Source organism: Trachinotus anak, unplaced genomic scaffold (assembly GCF_046630095.1).
Source record: "Trachinotus anak isolate AG129_WGS33_773 ecotype Australia unplaced genomic scaffold, CSIRO_AGI_Tana_v1 ptg000031l, whole genome shotgun sequence".
Lineage (NCBI taxonomy): Eukaryota > Metazoa > Chordata > Actinopteri > Carangiformes > Carangidae > Trachinotus > Trachinotus anak.
The window spans coordinates 488,058-508,998 of NW_027273882.1; the positions used below are offsets into that span (position 1 = coordinate 488,058).

At 43.5% G+C, this 20,941-nt stretch overlaps 2 protein-coding genes across 6 annotated transcripts; one reads left to right on the plus strand and one right to left on the minus strand.

Moving 5' to 3' along the window:
- Nucleotides 1-208: 208 nt before the first annotated feature.
- Nucleotides 209-10,649, minus strand: mideasa (mitotic deacetylase associated SANT domain protein a). Of its 4 annotated transcripts, none has more exons than XM_071467764.1 (13): nucleotides 10,171-10,649; nucleotides 8,013-9,705; nucleotides 6,300-6,521; nucleotides 4,522-4,864; nucleotides 4,337-4,403; nucleotides 4,071-4,213; nucleotides 3,850-3,953; nucleotides 3,584-3,659; nucleotides 3,201-3,289; nucleotides 2,498-2,641; nucleotides 2,124-2,243; nucleotides 1,708-1,856; nucleotides 209-1,193 (listed from the first exon to the last, which is right to left on the minus strand). In XM_071467764.1, exons 2-13 carry the CDS (start codon nucleotides 9,471-9,473, stop codon nucleotides 908-910), a joined length of 3,204 nt encoding a protein of 1,067 aa, XP_071323865.1. In that variant the 5' UTR covers nucleotides 9,474-9,705; nucleotides 10,171-10,649; the 3' UTR covers nucleotides 209-907. The 4 variants fall into 4 exon arrangements, with proteins under 4 accessions (XP_071323865.1, XP_071323866.1, XP_071323864.1 ...); XM_071467765.1 differs by having other exon boundaries at nucleotides 6,300-6,518; nucleotides 10,171-10,310; XM_071467763.1 differs by lacking the exon at nucleotides 10,171-10,649 and having other exon boundaries at nucleotides 774-1,193; nucleotides 2,124-2,252; nucleotides 6,300-6,518; nucleotides 8,013-9,612.
- Nucleotides 10,650-12,090: 1,441 nt separating this feature from the next.
- ttbk2b (tau tubulin kinase 2b) lies at nucleotides 12,091-19,972 on the plus strand. 2 transcript variants are annotated; one of them, XM_071467896.1, is made up of 15 exons: nucleotides 12,091-12,334; nucleotides 12,765-12,887; nucleotides 12,983-13,130; nucleotides 13,525-13,598; nucleotides 13,707-13,847; nucleotides 13,953-14,057; nucleotides 14,527-14,592; nucleotides 14,677-14,769; nucleotides 14,874-14,999; nucleotides 15,111-15,268; nucleotides 15,521-15,710; nucleotides 16,098-16,312; nucleotides 16,410-16,878; nucleotides 17,428-18,128; nucleotides 18,761-19,972. In XM_071467896.1, the coding sequence occupies exons 2-15, from the start codon at nucleotides 12,819-12,821 to the stop codon at nucleotides 19,110-19,112; spliced, it is 2,907 nt and encodes a 968-aa protein (XP_071323997.1). In that variant the 5' UTR covers nucleotides 12,091-12,334; nucleotides 12,765-12,818; the 3' UTR covers nucleotides 19,113-19,972. The 2 variants fall into 2 exon arrangements, with proteins under 2 accessions (XP_071323997.1, XP_071323998.1); XM_071467897.1 differs by lacking the exon at nucleotides 12,091-12,334 and adding an exon at nucleotides 12,467-12,572.
- The last annotated feature ends 969 nt before the right edge of the window (nucleotides 19,973-20,941 follow it).

Genomic DNA, 20,941 nt, shown 5'->3' on the forward strand with positions numbered 1-20,941 from the left:
GAAAATAAAACAGATCTTGTCATAATCCATAAAGAATATCAGCAATTATCTAAACCCATATAGACCACAACAAAATTTTCATTTATCAACACACAACCATGTGTGAAGGAAATACCCAACATACTGAACCTCTACCTCCCCCTGCTGGTTCAACAATGTCTTACACTCACACACTTCCCATGTGACTGGGAAAATGAAGCCCAATTAATTTTTCATAACAGTAGAGATTTTAATAAACTTTTCAATTTACAAGTCATATTGCAGCTGACATGATTAGTTTTTATATTACCAAAATCATTGAAAAAAAATGCAGTATCATAAATATATGGCAATCTCATATATACTTTTTTGTACAAATTCATTTCGAAAGGTCCCTTAGTTGCAAAAGTAAGTGTACAACCAACCTAAAATTCTGATGGAAAGCTGAAAAATTCAGCACATTATTTTCCTAAGGAAAATATTTTAAATACCAGCTCTATCGTTATTTAAAAGGGCTGTGACTACAAAGTGATAGATTGCTTTGATCTTGATGTTTTATTGCTAAATCCTGATTATCTTATGAAGTCCACTCAATGAAAAAGTAAAATATTTTGACATATTCAATTAAATAATGGATATAAAAAGGCAATGTTGGCAAAAGCAGAAGCATACAGTATAAGTGCATTTACAAAAAATAAACTTCCTCTGAATATTTAAAAGATACAAAGGTGAAAATCTGGAGTGTGACTGCCTGGCTGAACGGCGTAAAGCTGACTAACGGTCAAACAGAGTTTCAGCCAAGAGAGGAGTGTGAAGATTAACAGGAAGTTTCTCTTGTGCTGCTGAGTACATCGTTTTTTCCCCATTCCTCCCCCAATTCAATCTCCTTACCCTCCATTTACCCATCAATTTTGTTTATTTTGTTCTCTCAGTGCCAGTCTTCATCGTCATCATCTTCTCCCTCAGATGAGTCTTCGTGGCTATCGACCTCTGCCTGCTCTGTCATGCCGTTCCCATTTCCTCCCTGATGACCCGCCACTGATGCTGCTGCTGCTGCAGCTGCTGCTGCGGCTGCTGCCGCAGCCGCCTTCCTGGCCCGAGCTTCAGCTGCCGCCTGCTCCTCTTCCTCTTTCTGACGCAGCGCTGCGGCCTTCTTCTCCTGCTCGGCGTGACTCTTCATGTGGGCACTTCGACTCTTCACTTTATAAAACACCCTAAAACATGGGAAGAAAATTATACAACATTATACACAATAGCAGCTGTTTGGAGTGACGCAGCAGCACACATATGCATTCACCAGAACGGGATGTCACCATGACCTTGAACTATGACCTTGCCTACAAAAATCTGATCAGTTCATCCCTGAGTTCAAGTGAATGTTCGTGCCACATCTGAAGAAATACCCTCAACGCAGTCTTGAGATTTCACATTCAAGAGGCCAAAAATGTGTTTCATGAGGTCAGAGTGACCTTTGACCTTCGATCATCAAAATCTCAGTTCATCCTTGAGTCCATGTTCATGTTTGTACCACATTCGAAGAAATTACCTCATGGTTTTACTAAGATATTGCATTCACAAGAAGGGGACGTCACTGTGACCTTGAACTTTGACCTTTGCCCACAAAAATCTAATCAGTTCATCTTTGAGGCATGAAAAAAAAACAGTAAGAAAGAACCATTTGGTGACAACTGCAAAATCAAGACATTAAATCCCAGCCTGAGTTCATACCTGCCACATTTCTTGCATGGGAAAACTGCGTCCGGATCCTGCGGGGGCTTTGCTGGTGCTCTGCTCTTCTTTGCTGCAGGCTCTGCCCGAGGCCTGTGAGCTGCTGACGGGTGATGAGTCTCCTCTTTGATCACCAGCACCGTTCCCGCCTGGAGCAACAAAAAGTAAGCAGTTATGTTGTTTGACGTTTTCTTACTTCATTCATCAAGTCACTTCCTGATGAATCCATACACATCCATATCAGTGTTTCAGTTACAGCTATAGTGAACTGCTCTACTGTCTCTAATCTCTACTTCTGTCATAAACCTGCATTAAAAGAAAATCTGGTCTAAGGCGTTTTTTCGGGGGTGTGTGAGATGTAGTATTAGTCAATTACCTGTCTAACAGATACCAGAATATGTAGTAGAAACACTTACATAGTCATGAGCCTGTAGTGACTGAGCCACCCTCGCCTGCTGGCTGCTCTCATGGCTTTGGTCATAAGAAATTTTCTTCTTGTCATCCGCATCCATCTCTCCTTGAGTCAGTTTTGACTGCTGTGAACTCTGTAATAAATCATACCAGGAAAATACACATACAATACACATACTATTAGAATTTAGAAATCAGTTTTTAACACTTTCAAGGCTTAAAAACAATTATTTGCCCTCACTCGTTCTCAGGAAAATTTCAAAGCTGAAATTCACAAATGATAAAAACTGTTTAACACATACACATACATATACAGGATTAACTGAATATCTGTAATATTTAAGCACAAATCAGTGGAGCCAGGTCAATCCCACTTCACCTTGACGTCCACCACAGCCTCTGTGTGCTTCTCCACGGGTGAATCTGGGGGTCCGAAGGTTAAAATCCCGTTGCGACCAATCTTCACCTGTTTCTTGTAGGTATAGTAAAACTCTACACACTGAGCCACAGTCTTGGTCCGAACCTTTAAAATCAGATCAACAAACAGGAAGATTTAAGCTAGTGTTCATTCACACATGTACAAGGTGCATTTATAACATTTTCTGACTTCCATACATCATTGCCAAAGAATGAGATATTTCTGCACACAGGACTAAAATGTATAAATTGGAGCACTGACAGCCTCTGTTTCATCCCAATGGTAATGATACTGCTATTGTTTTTATAAAATGAAGACCACATTTCCCATAAATCCTGTTACTTCCTGTCTCAAAGAGGATGTGGCTTGTTTAGTCAAATTTTCTTCTTGTTTGCACCTTTTTTTTTAAGTTTAAGCTTTGTTTGTTTTGAAAAAAGAGCTGCCTCTTCCTGTCTGCAATCAGGCAGACTTTCAGCTATTGACTGAAAATCTTCATTTTAATGCTCATATTTGTTTAAAGTAACTATACTCATGCCTCAAAATGAGAGTTGTATGATTTAGCGACACTATAGAAAGCACATTTAATGAAATTCTAATGTGTTTTAGATTTATTTGCATTAATTTGTAATTGTTTATGCTGCAGAGTAAAAATGAACAAGCATACCAGTTTCTGGACCATAAAGAAGTCCTTCCTATAAGCGGAGATCCCCTTATTGAAGTAGCGCTTCTCTTCTGGGGTCCAACTGTCGGAGCCTGCGAGTTCATTCAGACACAATACAATTCATATTTAGATTTACATTTACTCATTTGGCAGATGCTTTTTATCCAAAGCGACTTACAAGTGAAGGACAATAGCAACGCTACAGTGCAGTGGGAAACCTTCGTGTAAGTTTAAGGAAACATTTAGAGAGACATAAAAAAAAAAATCATATGGAAAAGGACAGGAAGAGGAAGACATAAAGGTAATCAGGAAAGGAAATCTGTTTAGAGTTGATAGAGGTGATTTATATTCAAAAGTCTTGTTTTTCCTTTAAAGTAAATACTTGCCTGAGTAGTGATAACCTGCCAGGTGATGGCCTCTGGGGAAAACTGGGTCCTGAAGCATCAGACGTCCCAGCATTTCCTTGAAATCAGCATCACAATGAGTAAATCATTCTTTTACAAGGTCACTGTTAATCACTTGAATAAATCAAATATTAACAATAATGCATGTTGATGAATACATTTTAAGCTACTGATCAAATTCTGCTGTTGTCATCCTCGGGACTTTGTTTCATTTTGATAATTTTGCCAAAATATACTCTTATACTTACAAGAAAATCACCTCCACATTCATGTAAACAGTGTAAGACCAGCTCCTGATTGGTTCCTCCACCTCTGAGCACACTGGAACATGCCATGTTCATCAAATCCTCCACTGGGAAGAAAAAGTGAGATGTGTTTTAAGAAGTAAGTGGAGAGGAGATGGTGACAAAAAGTAAATAAAATAAATAACACAAAAGTCAGTGGATGACATGTAAAGTGAGATACTAACTGCTCTCTTGGTCACCGTGTTTAAGGCGGGAATCATCCACAGGGACCCAAACCAAGTCAGCTTTGTGCTGGTCAAACTGGGAGGAAAGCTGATCCTGCAAATCTGGAATTTCTGCCTGATATTTCTGCCCGATGTTGATACGCCTGGACAGGAAAAAAAGAGCGGACAGCAGAGGTATGGAGATGTCATTAAAGTTCTGTTATTTTTGGAACAAATATTTAAAACCTCAGAAGCCTGTTTAGATGTTAGTTTCAGGTGGTACTTACGGTTCGAGGCTAACTGGTGTGGCATCAGAGATCAACGGCAGGACAGGAGGCGTAATTTCTGAACTTGCTGGAAAACCCAGATGGAAAAAAAAGTTCTTACACATTATCTGAAAAAAAACCTCAATGGTAGAATTAACCTCTGACTATACAACAATAGCAGGTTAAACGCAACAAACAAGACTTACTGGAGCGCAACAGGCTACGTGTTGCAGACTTGGGTGTAGCCGGCGGAGGCAGGATTTGGTTGCTCACGGCTATGTTAGTCATTAAGGTGGAGAAATAGAGTCCTGAGCCCTCGCGCACAGGAGAGAGGATGGGTGGAGGTGTGTAGGGAGGCAGGGTGAGGGGGTTGTCCGGCAGACGAACTGGGGAGCGCAGGTTGCTCTGGAACGAAGAGATGCTGGAGTAGACGGATGGAGGGATGAAGGTGGATGGTTTGGGAGGAGGGATGATGAGAGGCTCCGGCCGAGGTCGGCGCTTAAATTTGGATTTTCCATCCTCATCCATCCCTGGATCGTTCTCTCCATCCTGGATAGAAGACAGATTGAGGTGCAGGGATTCACAGGAAACATTTCATTTCATTAACTGTTTATAACTTTATGTTATTGATAGAAGTCCATGTTTACTGTTCACTGTCGTCACATTATAACAGGCTGTTTTAAGTTACTGCCAAAGCGAATCAAACATTTCCTACTGCTGCTGCTCCTTCTCATGGCAAAACACAGGGTGGCTTTCATTGTGAAGGAGTCACAGGAAATGCTATGTATCAGACCACAGTGAAGGAATTCTTTCTTGAATTCAGTCAGTAGTTTTTTTTGGCTGCACTGTATAACACACACATCAGTTGCTCTGTGTTTACACACATCAGTTGCTCTGTGATCATGGGCGAAGCCAAATCAACCGGGACTGAAATCATACACTCATGAGCACTTTACTAGGAACACCTGTATATCTGCTTAATGAAATTAAAGTTAATGTCTCTACAACCGTCTCTAGAGTTTGATCAGAATGGTGCAAAAAAAAAAAAAAACACAATAGATGGGCTAAAACAGCAGAAGCTGGGTTCCACTCCAACAGAAATCTGAGGCTGGAGCGGACACAGGCTCACCAAAACTAGTCAGCTGAAGACACAGATGGACCAGAATTTGGCATCAACCTCATGAATCCATGGACCCAACCTGCCTTGTGTTAACAGCCCAGACTGGTGCTGGTGGTGTGATGGGGAATGTTTTCTTGGCGTACTTGGGCCCTCCAATACCAATCAATCATGGTTTGAATACTGCAGTCTACACCCAGCATCATCCTAAAGTGCTCGGTGAATGTAACTTAAAACAGAAAGAAGATTCACAAGTGCTCCTCTTGCTTTGCCTGCACCTGACTGGAATAAAGCACCTTTTGCTAAGATGTTACTGGTCTTAATTTCTCATTTTAAAACCGGACATACATGGCTGACCAAAAACATTATCACATTTCCCCTAAAATGTTTCCCTGACTTTAAGTACTATAGTGCCCAATTCCTAAATCAAGCTTCACTGTGAACCTGCACACCCACTTTATAATCAGCTGTGCATGTTGTTCAGAATTTTGTAAAGTTGGTGAGTCACATTATCGTCTAATCCACACCCAACATATCAGTGATTTGTCCAGGTTTCAGCAGCAGGCCTCAGACGCTCCTGAGTGGATATTTTCCAGGCTAAAGTGGATGCTTCTGCGAGACCACTTAGGGTCATGAGAACCTGACCTTTGAGGTTGCAAGTGTAACTGGGTGGGATTACATTGTCATTGCTTACAGTTCACCACAAACCTGCCTTTTAAGGGGTCTCGAAAAATCTACAAACATGACTTTCGTGAACAGTTCGTTATGGTAGATGAAGTCTAGAAATGACAGGGTTTCTTCAGATGCTTTTAAGCACATAACCTTCCCACTCCAATAATGCCAATCTCATCTCTTCACAGAACTAACCTGGCCAAAACTCTCAGTCATGGAGTTTCTGAGCGATCGCCGGCGAGCCACAATGACAGAAGGCTTGCGGTCGGTCTGTCCTGCAGGCCGTTCACCCTGGCCGAGTCGTCCCTGAGCCCAACCACCACCCTGAGGATCTATCTGGCTCCTGTGCACTGGCACAGACACAGGGATAACCAGGGGCACCATGGTGGCCTGTCTGCCTGAGGGACCGTCTTCCTGCTGAGGCACAAAAAGAAGGAGGTGGGAAGATGAAAAGAAATGAGAACCATCACAGGGAAATTGGGGAAGTAGCAGGGAAAATGGAAAAGGGATTGAGATATAAAAAAGAGGAAGATGGGGTGAGTACACATTGTCAGCTACACATATAGGCTCATTTTCAGATCACCTACAACATTCATTTTCATCTTCACTGAAATTCATACACAATTACATTAGGGTTTCAAGTAAATATTTTGTCCTTACAGATTGAGCTGTTGGTTATTGCAATTAATTGTTTAAAGAATACATTTTTTTTTAAAAAAGGAAAATTCCCATCAAAATTTCTTAACCCCCCACAGTGACATCTTTAAATGTCTTTTTACCCAAAAATATTCATTTTCTAACGATGCAAAGCTGCAAATTGTCACATGTAAGATGTTTAAGCCTGCGAAAATCTATATTTTAAAAATAAATAAATAAATAAATAAATCCTGTAGTTTTATTACTACCATGTTTCTATTCAGAAATGTTCATGTGCAGGTGTCTCCCTGGTTATTCTAATTAAGCTGATAACATTTCCGGCAATCTTAAATCCTACTTGTGGCAATGAAAAGATATAAATCAGTTTTTCTTAAGGCAAAGTTAAAAACTACCGATAAGACATGTGAATCTCATATCCTAACCCACAAAATTTCCACAATACAACAGTTCTGGGTTGTGACAAGCGATATTAAACCTGTTTGGTGTGTGTGTGTTGTGTTAAGTATAGGAGTGTAGCTGTGCAGGTTGACAGCTCGGCCCCTCCCTGGCTCTGCTGAATGACTGGGAAAGAGCCTGAGGAATGTGGAGGTGTGCAGACATGCAGCTCCTCCAACTGTATCCAGCATGCACCGCTCCGCACAAAAACCTACGACCAAGCCTGGTAACCCCCTGAGGGTAGAGCAATAAACATCCCTGTGCTGAGCGAAGACTGACAAAAAAATTATCACTTTAACTTGTTTTTGAGTTTAGTGCATGTTTAACGGCGCTGCTAAAGAGAAGATAAAGAAGCGAGTTCCAGTGGGTGTGCCACTTAGAATGTAAACATTTTAAATCCTGAATAACAAGGTTGAGAGTATCATCTTTCTCACAGCAATAAAATGAGCAATCTTTAAAATCCAGAAAAAGGGATCTTCAGTGATAGCTGTTTTTCAGGTTGCACCGGTGCATTAATGCGTGACAATGTATTGTCTAAAAGGACTGTGCACACTCAAAGACAGCCTGATATAGCTGAGACTCTACAGCTGTAGGAATCAAGTAAACAGACCCAAGAAAAGGGTTTTGTAAACCATAGGGAAGTTCTGCATAGAAACAGGGTTCTTCCTCTTTGTACAGCTGCTTGCCAGCTTTGCCGATGAGAAAAATTGCTCTGATTTGCACAGTAAATTGATCCTATAGCAAGTACTTAAAATGCCGTTTTGCTGTAAAATTACCATAAATAAAAAGGAACTGAGAAATGAGAGATTTGTTAACCTTGACAATTTTTTGCCTTTCTGATGCTGTATGCGCAAGAGTCTCCAAGTTGATCTCCTTAGACGCTCTCCTCCTCCTACTGGTGATCTGGATGACCCCTCCTGTAGTCACTTGGTTTTCCCCTCCTTTCTGTGCGCCTGCTACTCCATTATGGGATGGTGGAGGCTCTTTGGAGGCTTGAGACCAGATGTTTGTGGAAGGGGGACCCAGTGGGGACTGTCCTTCTCTGGAAAGGCGCCGCGATCGCCGAGGGGCTGCCGGCTGTGCATCTGAGCTCTCTGCGGGATTTGCGGCGACCTTTTCAGGACATGGATCAGGTTCAGCTGACATATCAGAGGTTTGAGCCTCCGGGTCCTGCTGCAGCTCCACTGACTGGACATCTTCCTTTTTAGACGCCGTGTCTGGTGGACAAGGCTCAGGGGACTGATAAGCTGCAAAGTTTTGGGTCTGTTGCTGTTTTGCCTGCACTTGTAGTTGGGTTGTTTCTTGCTGTTGCACATTTTGTTGTTGCAGTTGCTGCTGCTGCTGCTGTTGCATTTGCTGAATTTGCTGCTGTCGCTCCTGTAGCTGTTGCTGGTGATACTGCTGCTGCATCTGCTGCAGTTGTTGCTGTTGCATTTGTTGCTGTTGGATCTGCTGTTGCTGTAAATGTTGTTGTTGTTGTTGCTGCTGCTGCTGCTGCTGTTGCAGTTTCAGGTGATGCTGTTGCTGCAACTGTTGTTGATGCATTTGTTGCTGCTGCATCTGGTGTAGCAGTTGCTGCTGAGTTTGAGGCTGCTCACTGTAAGCCAGGTTTGGCATTGCCTTGTTCCCCGGAAAAACAGGGTAATAACCAGATGAGAACTGTTGCTTGCTGGGCCTAAATGTTGTCTGGAAGGGCTGCAGCATGGACCCCTGCAGAGTGTGAGCCGGCACATGCGACTGACCCTGGAGCTCCACGCCTTTGTGGCCATGTTGATAGGCTTGCAGCTGAGCCTGGTGCATTGCCGCACCGTGCTGCTCCCACTCAAGCCCCCTTCCCTGAGCTTGATTCTGGCTGGCATCTCTATAAACCTGAACAGGTCCTCCTGGTAGTTGATTTTCTCCTCCCATCGGCAGAGCTACACCTTCATGGACTCCTTTATGGAACACCATCTGATTCCTGACGTTCACTCCACTCATATAGGGGCCAAAGTTCTGGCCCCAGGCTGGCACAGGGGCTTCCTGAGACCAGCCGGGGGCCTGTATGGAGTCCTGCTGCATCCACTTTACTGGAGCAGCCTGTTGATAGTGCTGTACATTTTGAGGCCCTTTCTCTGGGTTATAAACCCCAGAGCTGCTAGCAGAGTCACTGTGGCTTGACTCTAAAGCCGGAGGCGCCATACCATAATAAACCTCCCCTGAATGCTGCACAGGCTCTTTCATGGCTGCAGCCCGATGCTTGCCGCTCTTGTCAGTATTAACTTGAGGAGGAAGACTCATACTAAATGTTGTATGGTATGAAAATATTGGAGTAAGAGCTGTGCAAAACTGAGTTAGTGTGTTTTCAATTCCTGTAGCTGAGAAATTCTTTGTTTAATTGTGTATACAGAGGTATTTGGGAGGAAATATAAATCCCAAAGGAAAGTGCAGGGTGGGGAACATGCAACCCTCCTTCCAGAATCAAATCTGAGGTTTGTTGTCCATTCTTCTCATCCTCTTTAGGGCGCCGGACCTTATGAGAGAAAGGAGGGGTTAGACACTTTCTTTTTTTTTCTCTGAAGACAAGCAAACAAAGTTTTCAGTCGTCTTTCACTCGTCTGCAGCAAAGAGGAAACTGAGGCCTACACAAGCAAATAGCCCAACAAGTAAAGTAGAAATTACTCAGACAGCACGTCTGGTGAAGCGAGCCGAGGGGCAGAAAAGGCTATCTTTCGATATTCACGTCCTGGTGCCTGCAGAAGGGGACGTTATAAGCTGAAGTTTTGAAGCGGCAGCCAAAAGGAACAAGGAGGCGCTTACAGTTTAGCTGCCATTTGGCATAACAAGAAATACAGGAAACGAAGGGGCTCATGCAATCACCCGAGCGATAGCCACTGATGTTATGTTAAAAATCAGCAATAAGGAAGCGCTTGAAGGGCTGAGTGCGGTTAGGCAACCCTGCAGATTAGTGAGCAGCAGTTAAACATAGTGTATATACCTGATCAATGGTGCATAGAGCTCTCCATGGCCAGCTCCATGGAGTCACTTTGGTTTCGATCAAAGTCGACTGCATGCAGCTCCATGACGGGATTGTGCGCAGCAAATGTCATAACTCTTGACAACTTTCCTCCCCCCCCCCCCCACCACCACCCCCCCCCGAGTTTCACAGCGCACAATATGGCGACTTCAGGATCAAAAGACACAAACATGTACTCCAGAGTCCGCGCAGGCTGGAGAGGCTCATTAACGCCGCAGCTACAATGTTGCACAGGGCGTCCGCAAAACCGTGCACTTCCAGGAAAACATGTCCACAACTTTCCCCCCCGCACCAACGAGTAAAACCACACGTACAGACGGCGAAAGTGTGAAAACGCTGCCGTGCATCGGCCCGCGTCGGTATTTCCGCTGATTTCCACCCTCCGCGGCCGAGCCCCCGCCGGTCTGGAGGCCGCTGCTTCGGTCTATCCGCAGCGTGTGAAGCGCTGCGAAACTGCGCAAACACGCAGAAAGTTGTGCACCCCCAAACGCACCGCCTCACCCCAAAACAGCTCAACTCACATCCTGTTATCCAATCCGATTGTCTGGCCACGCCCATCGCTATATCCGTGTGCGTTTGTTTTGCAGCCGCGGCCGCCCCGGAAGGCGGAGACTGAGCTCAACACACGGAAACAGTTTGTGGTGGATCGAGGGCCTTTTAAGATTTTAGTCATACTGGAGTCCAGAAGCCCATCCCCCTCCCCTGAAAATGCAATAGATATCTACATATTTTATTAGATATCTATTGATTCAGATCATGTTTCCTTGTTACATTCCCTCATACTTTTATCAGGTTTCTCGACATCGCTTTAATTTGCCAGGAGTTCATTCTTATCTGAAAAGCCGTCAAAATCGTTGTATTTCGCCTTCTAAAAATATATTATTTGTGAATCTACTGAGATACTACTGAGCCATATGGACCAACAAGATGATTATATATTACATCTTTATTGCAAAAAGTCTAGTAAGCAAACTCAAAGACTTAAGGAAAATCCATAAGAATCAGGAAGTTCTTTACTTTGAGAAGGTTGATCAAGATAAAAAAAAAATAACTCTTGTGTTCATCTGCTTAATGCACATATTCTCCCTTTTTGTCCTGCTGCAGCACTGAAGTTTAGACACTGAAACAAAGCATCTAATAAAACAGTAACTTTGAAACACGATGCCTGCCTTTGCATACGGATATAGGCAGAGCCGTCAATAAATAAATAAATAAAAATATAGGGTAAAGAATTGGGGCTCATGTTAGTTTAGCTACCCCTGCTATAACTTTTTTTTTTCATCCGCAGCCATTCTGCCACAGTTTCTTCACATGTTTGTGTTTTTTCCCCCCAAGTGGAAGATGTAGTGGGTGACTGACTCATAATCAGAGACTGAGATGAACAGTTTTCCCCACTTGGCTGCGGTTATGGTTTAAACAATATGAAGACAGCATGGGTGAGCATAGTCTTGGTAAGAATTGCAGTATTATTATTATTATTATTATTATTATTATTAAACTTCTGTTTCAAAGTAAAGAATGAACTTTCACTCCGGGTTGTATGTGATGTGATTACTTGGTGAAAGGGGGGTGTCGGGGGCTGAAGGGGGCACCAGAATCCCCTAATACGCAGTTGCTGCTTTATTTATTTATTTATTTATTTATTTTTTTTTTTTTTTGATGCAGTATCACTGTGTTACCTGTCCACTGCGTCACTGACTCTGTACCCATCCACCTGTGGGAGCCGCACACCCCCGCGCTTCGTGTTATGCACGGAGCACTGACCACATCCAGGCATCTCGTCGGTGCCCCCCCCCCGCCCCCCCCGGTCAGTGCTGCTGTGCTCCGTCGGTGCCGCGGAGGATGCGGGATTTATTTATTTATTTATTTATTTGTCCCGCTGTGACGTCACCGCCGCCGTAGCCGTAGCCGGAGCGCAGGGCATCACTCCGCATCCGTTAGCGGGCTAACTGGCTAACGGGCTAACTGGCTAACTCCGGGGCACGTCAGCAATGGTCCGTTACCGTTACCCGATTTCTGAAATAAACAACCGCCTTGAATGACCTGCCAGTCCCGGAGTCCCGGAGCATGGGGGCTGTTTGGATTTCACACACTAACTGGGATCACGCTGGTGCGACGAAGCGAGGTGAGAGAGGTTCGTTACCCGGTGGTTATCGTTGGTAAACATGCTAGTTAGCTTGTTATACGGGACCACCGGAGCTGCCGCGTTAGCTTGTTGACAGTTATTCCTCTCAGACGACCGGTTATTCTCCAGATATTACCAACGACCGCCGCTGCGCCAGTCGTGGTTGTGTTTTGGCACAGAGTCAAACAAACCCAGACAAGGCTAACTGCTGTCTTTTCCAGACCACCAGCTAGCAAAGGTTAGCGTCTTGTATGAGGTTTTGAGACAGTAAGGTGTGGCTAACTAACCTTTAAATGTAAATTCTCCACATGGGTCTGTATATTCATTATCGAGTAATGGTTCCTCTTTTCATCAGCTGCAGGCTCCGCAGCATGCAGTAATTGTGAAATAGAGAACTGGATATGTATTAAAATCTGTTCCCTGTTTTCAGTGAGGGGCTATCGCCACTGATGCCAGGTGCAGGCTGTAGCTGAGAGCACTCAGGATGAGTGGGGCTGGAGAGCACACAGACATCCTGTCAGTGGCAGACGTGGTCAGAGACAGATGGAAAGTGGTGAGTGTAATTTCACTAAAAACTGACTAAATCAAGATCACTCACTTATCCACATCTGTGTTTTGGGTTGACGATGAGTTACTCCTTCCCACCAGTCAAGGAAGATAGGTGGAGGAGGGTTTGGGGAGATCTACGAGGTTTTGGATCAGCTGAGTCAGGCCACTGTTGCCTTGAAGGTGGAGTCTGCTCAGCAACCCAAACAGGTGTTGAAGATGGAGGTAGCTGTGTTGAAGAAGCTGCAAGGTGAGTGATGCTGGCGATCCTGTCAATGACAGAGTACTTGAAAATTACTTAACACCTTAAGCTGAGTTGTAACACCCAGATCATGACTCATTTTGTCAGTGTTGATAGAAAGTGATATGGTAGGGTATCTGCAGGTCTTGAAAAGCAAGACTTTTTTTTCCTGCTTGCCATAATAATGTTAGTTATGAGATGTTTTTGCATCCGATTGCAGGCTGTCCAGAGATGTTATATATCTATAAACTAAAAGCAGGATTGTTGTGACAGTGTACTGTGCTGTTAGAAGCTGCTCAATCCTTTTCTGTCAAGATTAAGTCAGCACTATCAGACCATTACTGCTAGCTACAGTAGCTATCGCTGTTATCAATCAATCTACCTGTATATATTTCCTTGACAGGCAAAGATCACGTGTGTCGCTTCGTGGGCTGTGGCAGGAACGATCGCTTTAACTATGTGGTGATGGAACTCCAGGTAGGTTTTTTTTTACCTGTGAATGCTGGTCAAGTATATAATTGGCTTCTGACACCGTGTCACTCTGCATCATGAATGTGATAAGCTACACTGATTTCCTGTTTAAAGGGGAGGAATCTGGCAGATTTGCGCAGAACCATGACCCGTGGCACCTTTTCTGTCTCTACAACCTTGAGACTTGGCAAGCAGATCTTAGAGGCCATTGAAAGCATCCATTCTGTAGGCTTTCTGCACCGTGACATTAAACCAGTAAGTTGACCCGAAACCCTTGATGGTTTGTAAATTAGTTGTTATCATATGTTGGCTGTCAGTTTACTGTTTAATTTGAACTTGTTTGTGTTCATCTCTGCCCAGTCTAACTTTGCAATGGGAAGACTAGCCAGTACCTGCAGATGCTGCTATATGCTTGATTTTGGTTTGGCCCGTCAGTTTACCAACTCCAGCCAGGAAGTCCGTCCAGTAAGTATTCTGTGCCAGCTTCCTGAAAGCATTGTTTTAGTTTATTTAATCAAACATCCTAGGAGTTACTTATCCTGTGAAACAGCTGTGTTAAAGCAAGGTCTGTCGACTGTTAAAGGATTCGTCTTTTTGTTAACACTAAATACTGTTATTACAAAATGGATCAAAAAGAAAATACAATCAGATACTATATGTGATATAAATGTTTGTTTAGCTCTTATCTATATACTGAGACATGCAAATTACCATTTTACAACATATTTAAGGAACAACTATCCAGTGAGTGCCGTGTGACCTTAACAACTCACATGACCTCAACGACCCTCATGTGACATCAACATGTAGATATCCGAACATAATTAAATGCCTGGGACTCCCCACCAGTCAGAGCCTGTAAACTTCTTGTAAAGGCAAAAAATGTGTTATTTGTTTGTTCAGTCACTTTTTTTCACTCGACCATTTCTTTCAGCCTCGACCTGTGGCAGGCTTTAGAGGAACTGTACGATATGCTTCCATCAATGCTCATAAGAATAAGGTGAGTTCGGACCAAAGACACAGTCTTATTTTTATTCACTTTCAATTTACTTGCTTCCTCACCCTTGCATATCTGAATCTGCAGGAAATGGGTCGTCATGACGACCTGTGGTCCCTCTTCTACATGCTGGTCGAATTCATGGTTGGTCAACTTCCCTGGAGGAAAATTAAAGACAAAGTATGTGTCTCTATTATACTATTTACACTGAAGAGTTTAAACTTACAGTGTGTGTGTGTGTGTGTATCCACTCAAATTCTTATTTTTTCCCTCTCCTCTCTCAGGAACAAGTAGGAAATCTTAAAGAGACATATGACCATCGACTCATGCTGAAACACCTTCCCTCAGAGTTCAGTGTTTTTCTGGATCATATCTTGACCTTGGACTACTTCACTAAGCCCGACTATCAGGTTGGAAATCTCTTGTTTGGCATATTTTGCATGGCCTGTTTATTTCTCTCCAGATTTCAAACTCTGATGTCCTGGTGTGTTTTTTTGGGGTTTTTTTTTTGTCTGTGACAGCTCTTGATGTCAGTGTTTGACAACGCTATGAAGAGCCACAACGTGCTGGAGAATGACCCTTATGACTGGGAGAAATGTGATTCAGAGGATATGCTGACCATCACTGCCGCAGCAACCACTGCTCAGCAGCTCACTCGCCTCACGCCAGCGTACTTGGGGTGCTTACAGCTAAAGACAACTCAGTCATTATTAACATATAGCTATGTTTTTCAATTGCTTAAGGTTTAATGTTGCACTTTCACTTGTACTATTAAAACTTCCATCACATTACTGTTGGACATATGTCCAAATATATAGCTACAGCTTTTTTTTAGACTAGAAATCTGCACAGTCATGGATCCCTGAGAAATCACTGCTCTAAATTGCGCTGTGGAAATGAGCTGCAGGGTGACCTTTCCTCTCCTCCACAGCATGGCCAATGCTTCAGTGCTGCCAGGCGAGCTGCAGCGGGAGAACACTGAGGATGTCCTGCAAGGGGAGCGCCTCAGTGATGCTGACAACTGCCCCCCCATCCCCACACCAACCACCCCTGGTGGAGATGTATGGGAAGAGATGGACCGCAACCGAAACCATAAACATGCTCCGCAGATGATCAGGAAGGTCAGGGTAACGTCGTGTTCTGGCAACGCTCAGTATATTGTTTTCACCTACTGCTGTAATATTATTATGTTGCTGCTTCTCTTTCTGTGCAGTGGATGTTATTGCACAAAACTACCCCCAAGTCATGAATACATCACAGTGGAGTTTTTACATTAAACTAAATTTAAGGCTACACTCACTTTGCCTAGAGATATGATAATGGATAAGAAACCCCTAGCACCTGGCCTTGAATTGCAACCTACTAGGAGCTCATCTACTGTCTACTCACTTCATGATACTTGAGTTAAGAAAAAAAATTGTACTACCCTCCTCCTTATTTAAAGAAATCAATGCCTGGGGATACATGTGCAGTATTTCAGTTTTTGAGCCTCCATGCATTCTCCTCAGGTGGTGAGTGAGGATGAACACAGTCAGAATCAGGGGAACCAGAGTCCCAACACCGGCTCCATGCAGAGTTCTCCTAGACGGGTGCGATCAGAAACCATGTTCTTGGAACGCGCTGCACCGCTGCTCCGGAGGATGAGACACAGTCAGAGCTTGGCGTTTGAAAAGAGGCTCGCACCCGAACCCAAGCCCACCATCGAACGCTTCCTTGAGGCCTAGTTAGTACTGAATACACATCAAATTAAAACAAGCAAAAACTTCATTTCTTAAAAACAGACAGAATTTGATCTCAATGCTTATTATTTCTTCTTTCAGCCTAGGCAAGCAGCGTCCAGTCCTTTCTCAGGTGGGAGAGAAATCCATACCTGAGAGGGGGCACGGGCAGCAGACGCCTCCCTGCATCGAAGACCACTCTGGAACAGCTACCCCCGACCCCGAAGAGGGTGCAGCGAGCAGTGGCTTTGTGGCTGTAAACCTAAGTCCTGTGCCCCAAGAGGGAGACTCTCAGGAGTGGGTGATGCTGGAGCTGGAGCAAGGCAGTGGTTCTGGAGGAAGCAAACCACCAGCAGAAGTCCTGCACGAGGACAAGCCGGGTACCCACACACCTGCAGAGACTGAGAACCACTCCTCTGACCCACAGGATGTCCAGTCCACTGCAGTGCCGAGCAGCCCCGTCCTGTCACAGATGGCCATGCCCGGCACGTGGTTACTGGGCCACAGGAGGCTACCAGGCATGCTGGGACAAATGCCTTCAGTCATCATGGGAAGACCTCAGATGGACCAGGTAGGGGAGACTAATTATTTTGTTGTTCATTAACTGCAAGCAGCACTGTGGATTTGGATGTATACCATTTGACGAGACAATCTCAACTGAAGGTCTACTTACATGCTTGTTCTGGAGCTTTTGACCATATTACAGGATCCTCATCAGCAGACTGAGTTAAAGTTTTTCATCATCTCTATAGCCACATGAATTTACTCAGTTACATTTTTGTAGTAAGGCAGTTTAAATTTATAGACAGAAATAATATAATGATATACAGTAAGTGTATGATTGAGAATATAAAATATACAGAATATAAAGACATCACTCATATACTGTCTTCTGAATAAGTAATGCACATTTACATCATATACTTTTGTAAATCGTTTTTTACACAGTTCTAGATAAAACTAGAAGAGAATTTTATTTGAGTAGATACCACTTCTGTAATATTTCAAAGATTTCGTGTTTTGTGATTGATATTGTGATGTGTCTTTCTATCCCTGTTAGTTAGCATACACATTATTTATATCTCTTCAACAACCCTAACAATCATCAAACTGTTCTCAGTCCTCCAGCTGTGCACCACAGTCACCTTTACAAGAGAAGAGTGATGCAATACCACTAGAGGCCCCATCTGTTAAATCTGATGGACTCCCAGAGGAAATCTTGAAAGATGGAGGGAGGTTGGAGTTAGCTCCAGTGCCAAGCCCAGCTAAAGGCCCTACAGCTCATCTGACCCACGACAGAGACCCAGAGAGTGATTCCGGTCTGCCTGATCGCTCCTCAGAGCCAAATCAGCAGCCCCAAGCTGACACTGCAGGAGGCGCTATGGAGAGCACCGTCACCGTCTCCTCCTCTCCCCCTCCAGCTTTTCTGAGGCGAAGAGACTCTCCCTTGTCGCCAAGACTGAGCCGAATCCCAGTACGAGACCCCAGTGCCCCCCTTGACTCTCCCAGCAGGGACCTCAACATGGAGAGGCGTCATCGCTGGAGCAGTCCAGTCCCCGGCTCCCCCACCCACTCGCCCTCTCCATCTCTGTCCTGTGACAACTTGCCCTGCGCTCTGCCGAGAGACAGGCTCCCCTCAGAGCGAGGCTCCAGGTCCGACTGTGTAGGAGAAGACCCTCTCTCTCTGTCCTCTTCATCAGGTAGCAAAAGTAAGATCCCACGTCCTGTGAGCGCCACCTTTGTACCTGAGCAGCTCACAAGCAGGTTTCTACCCCGGCCACCTCCCGGGAAACCGCCCATCCGCCCGTGTGTGGACAACAGGTAGGAGCAATGCACAAAGTGAGATTATGATACAGAAGTTCTGCAAGGACATTTATCAGTTTTTATCAGATGGTGGACGTTTAAATGTATAATCCTTACTTAATACTAAAGGAAACACTTTGTCAGAATATAATAATAACATATAACAGAATATCAACTGGTGTTTCAGTTTATAGTGCAGCCAAACAAACTCACACCTTAATAAAGAAGTCAGTCAGTCAGTCCAAACACATTACATGTCTTGTTATCAATAGCCAGCTGAATGCTTTTATTATGAACTAGCAGCAGTAGGAAATATTTGATTTATATTAGATTATTAGATTAAAATTACAAACACTACAGGTGGATTACACACATGCATCGTTTCCTGTCAGTCCTTCATGTTTAGGTAGGTAATTTGAATCTAGACGGGAATGGCAGAACTGTCAGTAACAATGAAATCTTTTACACAGAGAAGTAATTAAAGAATCTAAATACATTGGATGGCTACTGTTAAAAATAAAAAACAAAACAAAAATGGAGTTTGACTTCAGGAATATTTTCATAAGATAATTTGAATGCTTCAGTAGATGGAAGATGAATCATTTTACAGTAAGCATTGTAACCGTAACATCTTGCGTCCTTTTCTCTAGACGGCGCCGGTTAAGAGTGCGTGCCAGCAGCACTAGTGATGCAGACTTCCTGGCCAGTCTGACCCAGCTGATGCAGGACCGCAGCGGGATGCTCTTCAGCCCTCCTCCTCGCCCTCGCAGCTCCTCCTCCACCCTGCAGCGCTCCCTAAGCTCCTCCCCCTCCCGCCAGGAGCTCCGTGACGGCAGGGCACTACAGGGACGCAGCCGCTCTCCTTCTAGCTTCTCTGGGTCTCCTCCTCCTCGGCACGCTCACCCACAAGACGGCTCCGGTGGGCAGGGTCAGTGGGGCCACAGCTCCAGGGGAAGGGGCCTGCTCTACGAGGGCAAAGGCTCTGGGAAAGTGAACCGATGACTGTATTTGACACTAAAGACTGATCCGAATTGTGCAACTGTAGCAAGAGGCTGTCTAACATCCAGTCCCTGATAGCATGTGTAAATATGGTATTTACTCAAGGGAATGTACTGTATCTAATGTAAAATGTATGATAAATTGTATTTATTTATTTATTCATTCGTTGGATGTGTCTCTAAAAATACTTGACGATGTTGCTTGACACCTGCAGTTGAAAGAAAAAGGTGGAGAAAGCTTGAGATTGCCAACTCTTACCTCTCATTTCACTCCTCTCTGAACACTCCATATAGGCCTACTAGGAGACCAAAAAGATAATGTTTAATACTTGAGGGATGTAAAAATTGATGCTAACTGTAGATATGTACCATTAGGAAAAATACACTAATAGAAACCATGTACTGACATTTAGAACACTAATAGTAAATAACACAATAAGCAGTATACCAACATCAGCATTCATGTACAGAACCAGGGCATGCAGTCCCATCTTGACCTCACTCCTGTAAAACTGTGAGATCAGTTATAGTATGTAACAATGAATTGCTTATTTTGGCATATCACAGTGTTAGTAGCGTGCTTTTACTTTGCTAGAGAATATCTGTCATGCAAAAGACATCAGCATATTAGAATGTAAATGTAAGTGCACTCACATTTAAGTATTGTAAAAGTGCATGAGTATCATTGCAAATGTTTTTTTTTTTAATCATTTGTACAATCAGTTTGAACATCTGTATTTTTTATTGAACTGCTTCTGATCAAATTGCATCATAAAATAGACCAGCAACGATGCAACGTGTATTTTTATTTCTCATGAAAGTGACAAGAAACAAAAGCTGATAAAAAGGAACCTTTTCATCATGTCTGATTGTTGTTGCATTTTATTTTATCCAGTTTAGAAAGTAAAGCACATTGAATAAATGCCAGCTCTCTAAAATATAATTTTGTGCCTGCACATGTAGTTTCATTATGATTAAAGGGTTAGTTTAGATGCATTTCCTTATTTCTTCACTCACCCATGGCGGTGCCCAGCTATGCTAGTTTTGGTTTTATTTTACTAGGTTTTCAGATATTTCTGCCACAACCCAAACACAATTGAATGAAATTTGGTTTGTGGAACTCACAACAATGGAAACTGACATTTACAAAACTCAGTAGCAACATCTCTTTCCAGACACAGTTTCCTAGTTACTCTGGATAATCCACATACATTGCTGTGTTTTCTCTACAAGTACTTTCTGCGCAATACACAGTGCTAAGCTAAGCAGCACTGTCAGTGATCAGATACGAAGCCCAAGTCACATCACCGCAGACTGTGGCACGTCCCCAGTGAGGAGTTGCCTGTCAAATTCTGTTGAAGCAGCTGTTTTCAGTGACAGGCGTCACCGTAAGCACAAGAGAGAGGGAGAGAGAGAGAATGCTGATGAGCTGGTGACTGAAGAATCATAGGAGGGGAATACAAGGGGTCCCAGATGTTGAGGAAGACAATGTCTAAATAGCAGTTTATCAGCAGTAAGTGACAGAAAGTTAAAGAATGTGTGAACGAGGCCAAACAGATGGAGTCTCAACAGGGATAAATAAAGGGAAGATTAATTATCCTTTCAGTTTTTTTTTGCTACAGTCGCTCCACTGACAAACTCAATCAGTGTTTATGAGTATGAGCAACTGGATTATTACTTGGAGTACTACATATGGCCAGATGTTGACACTATAAAAAGCAACTTAGCACAATCACAAACAGGTCCTCAGCTGTCAGTTGCATCACACAGTCTTACTCAGTTCAAATTGAGGTTGGCTAAATGAGAAGTCTTTAAAGTGTTTGACTTTATTTT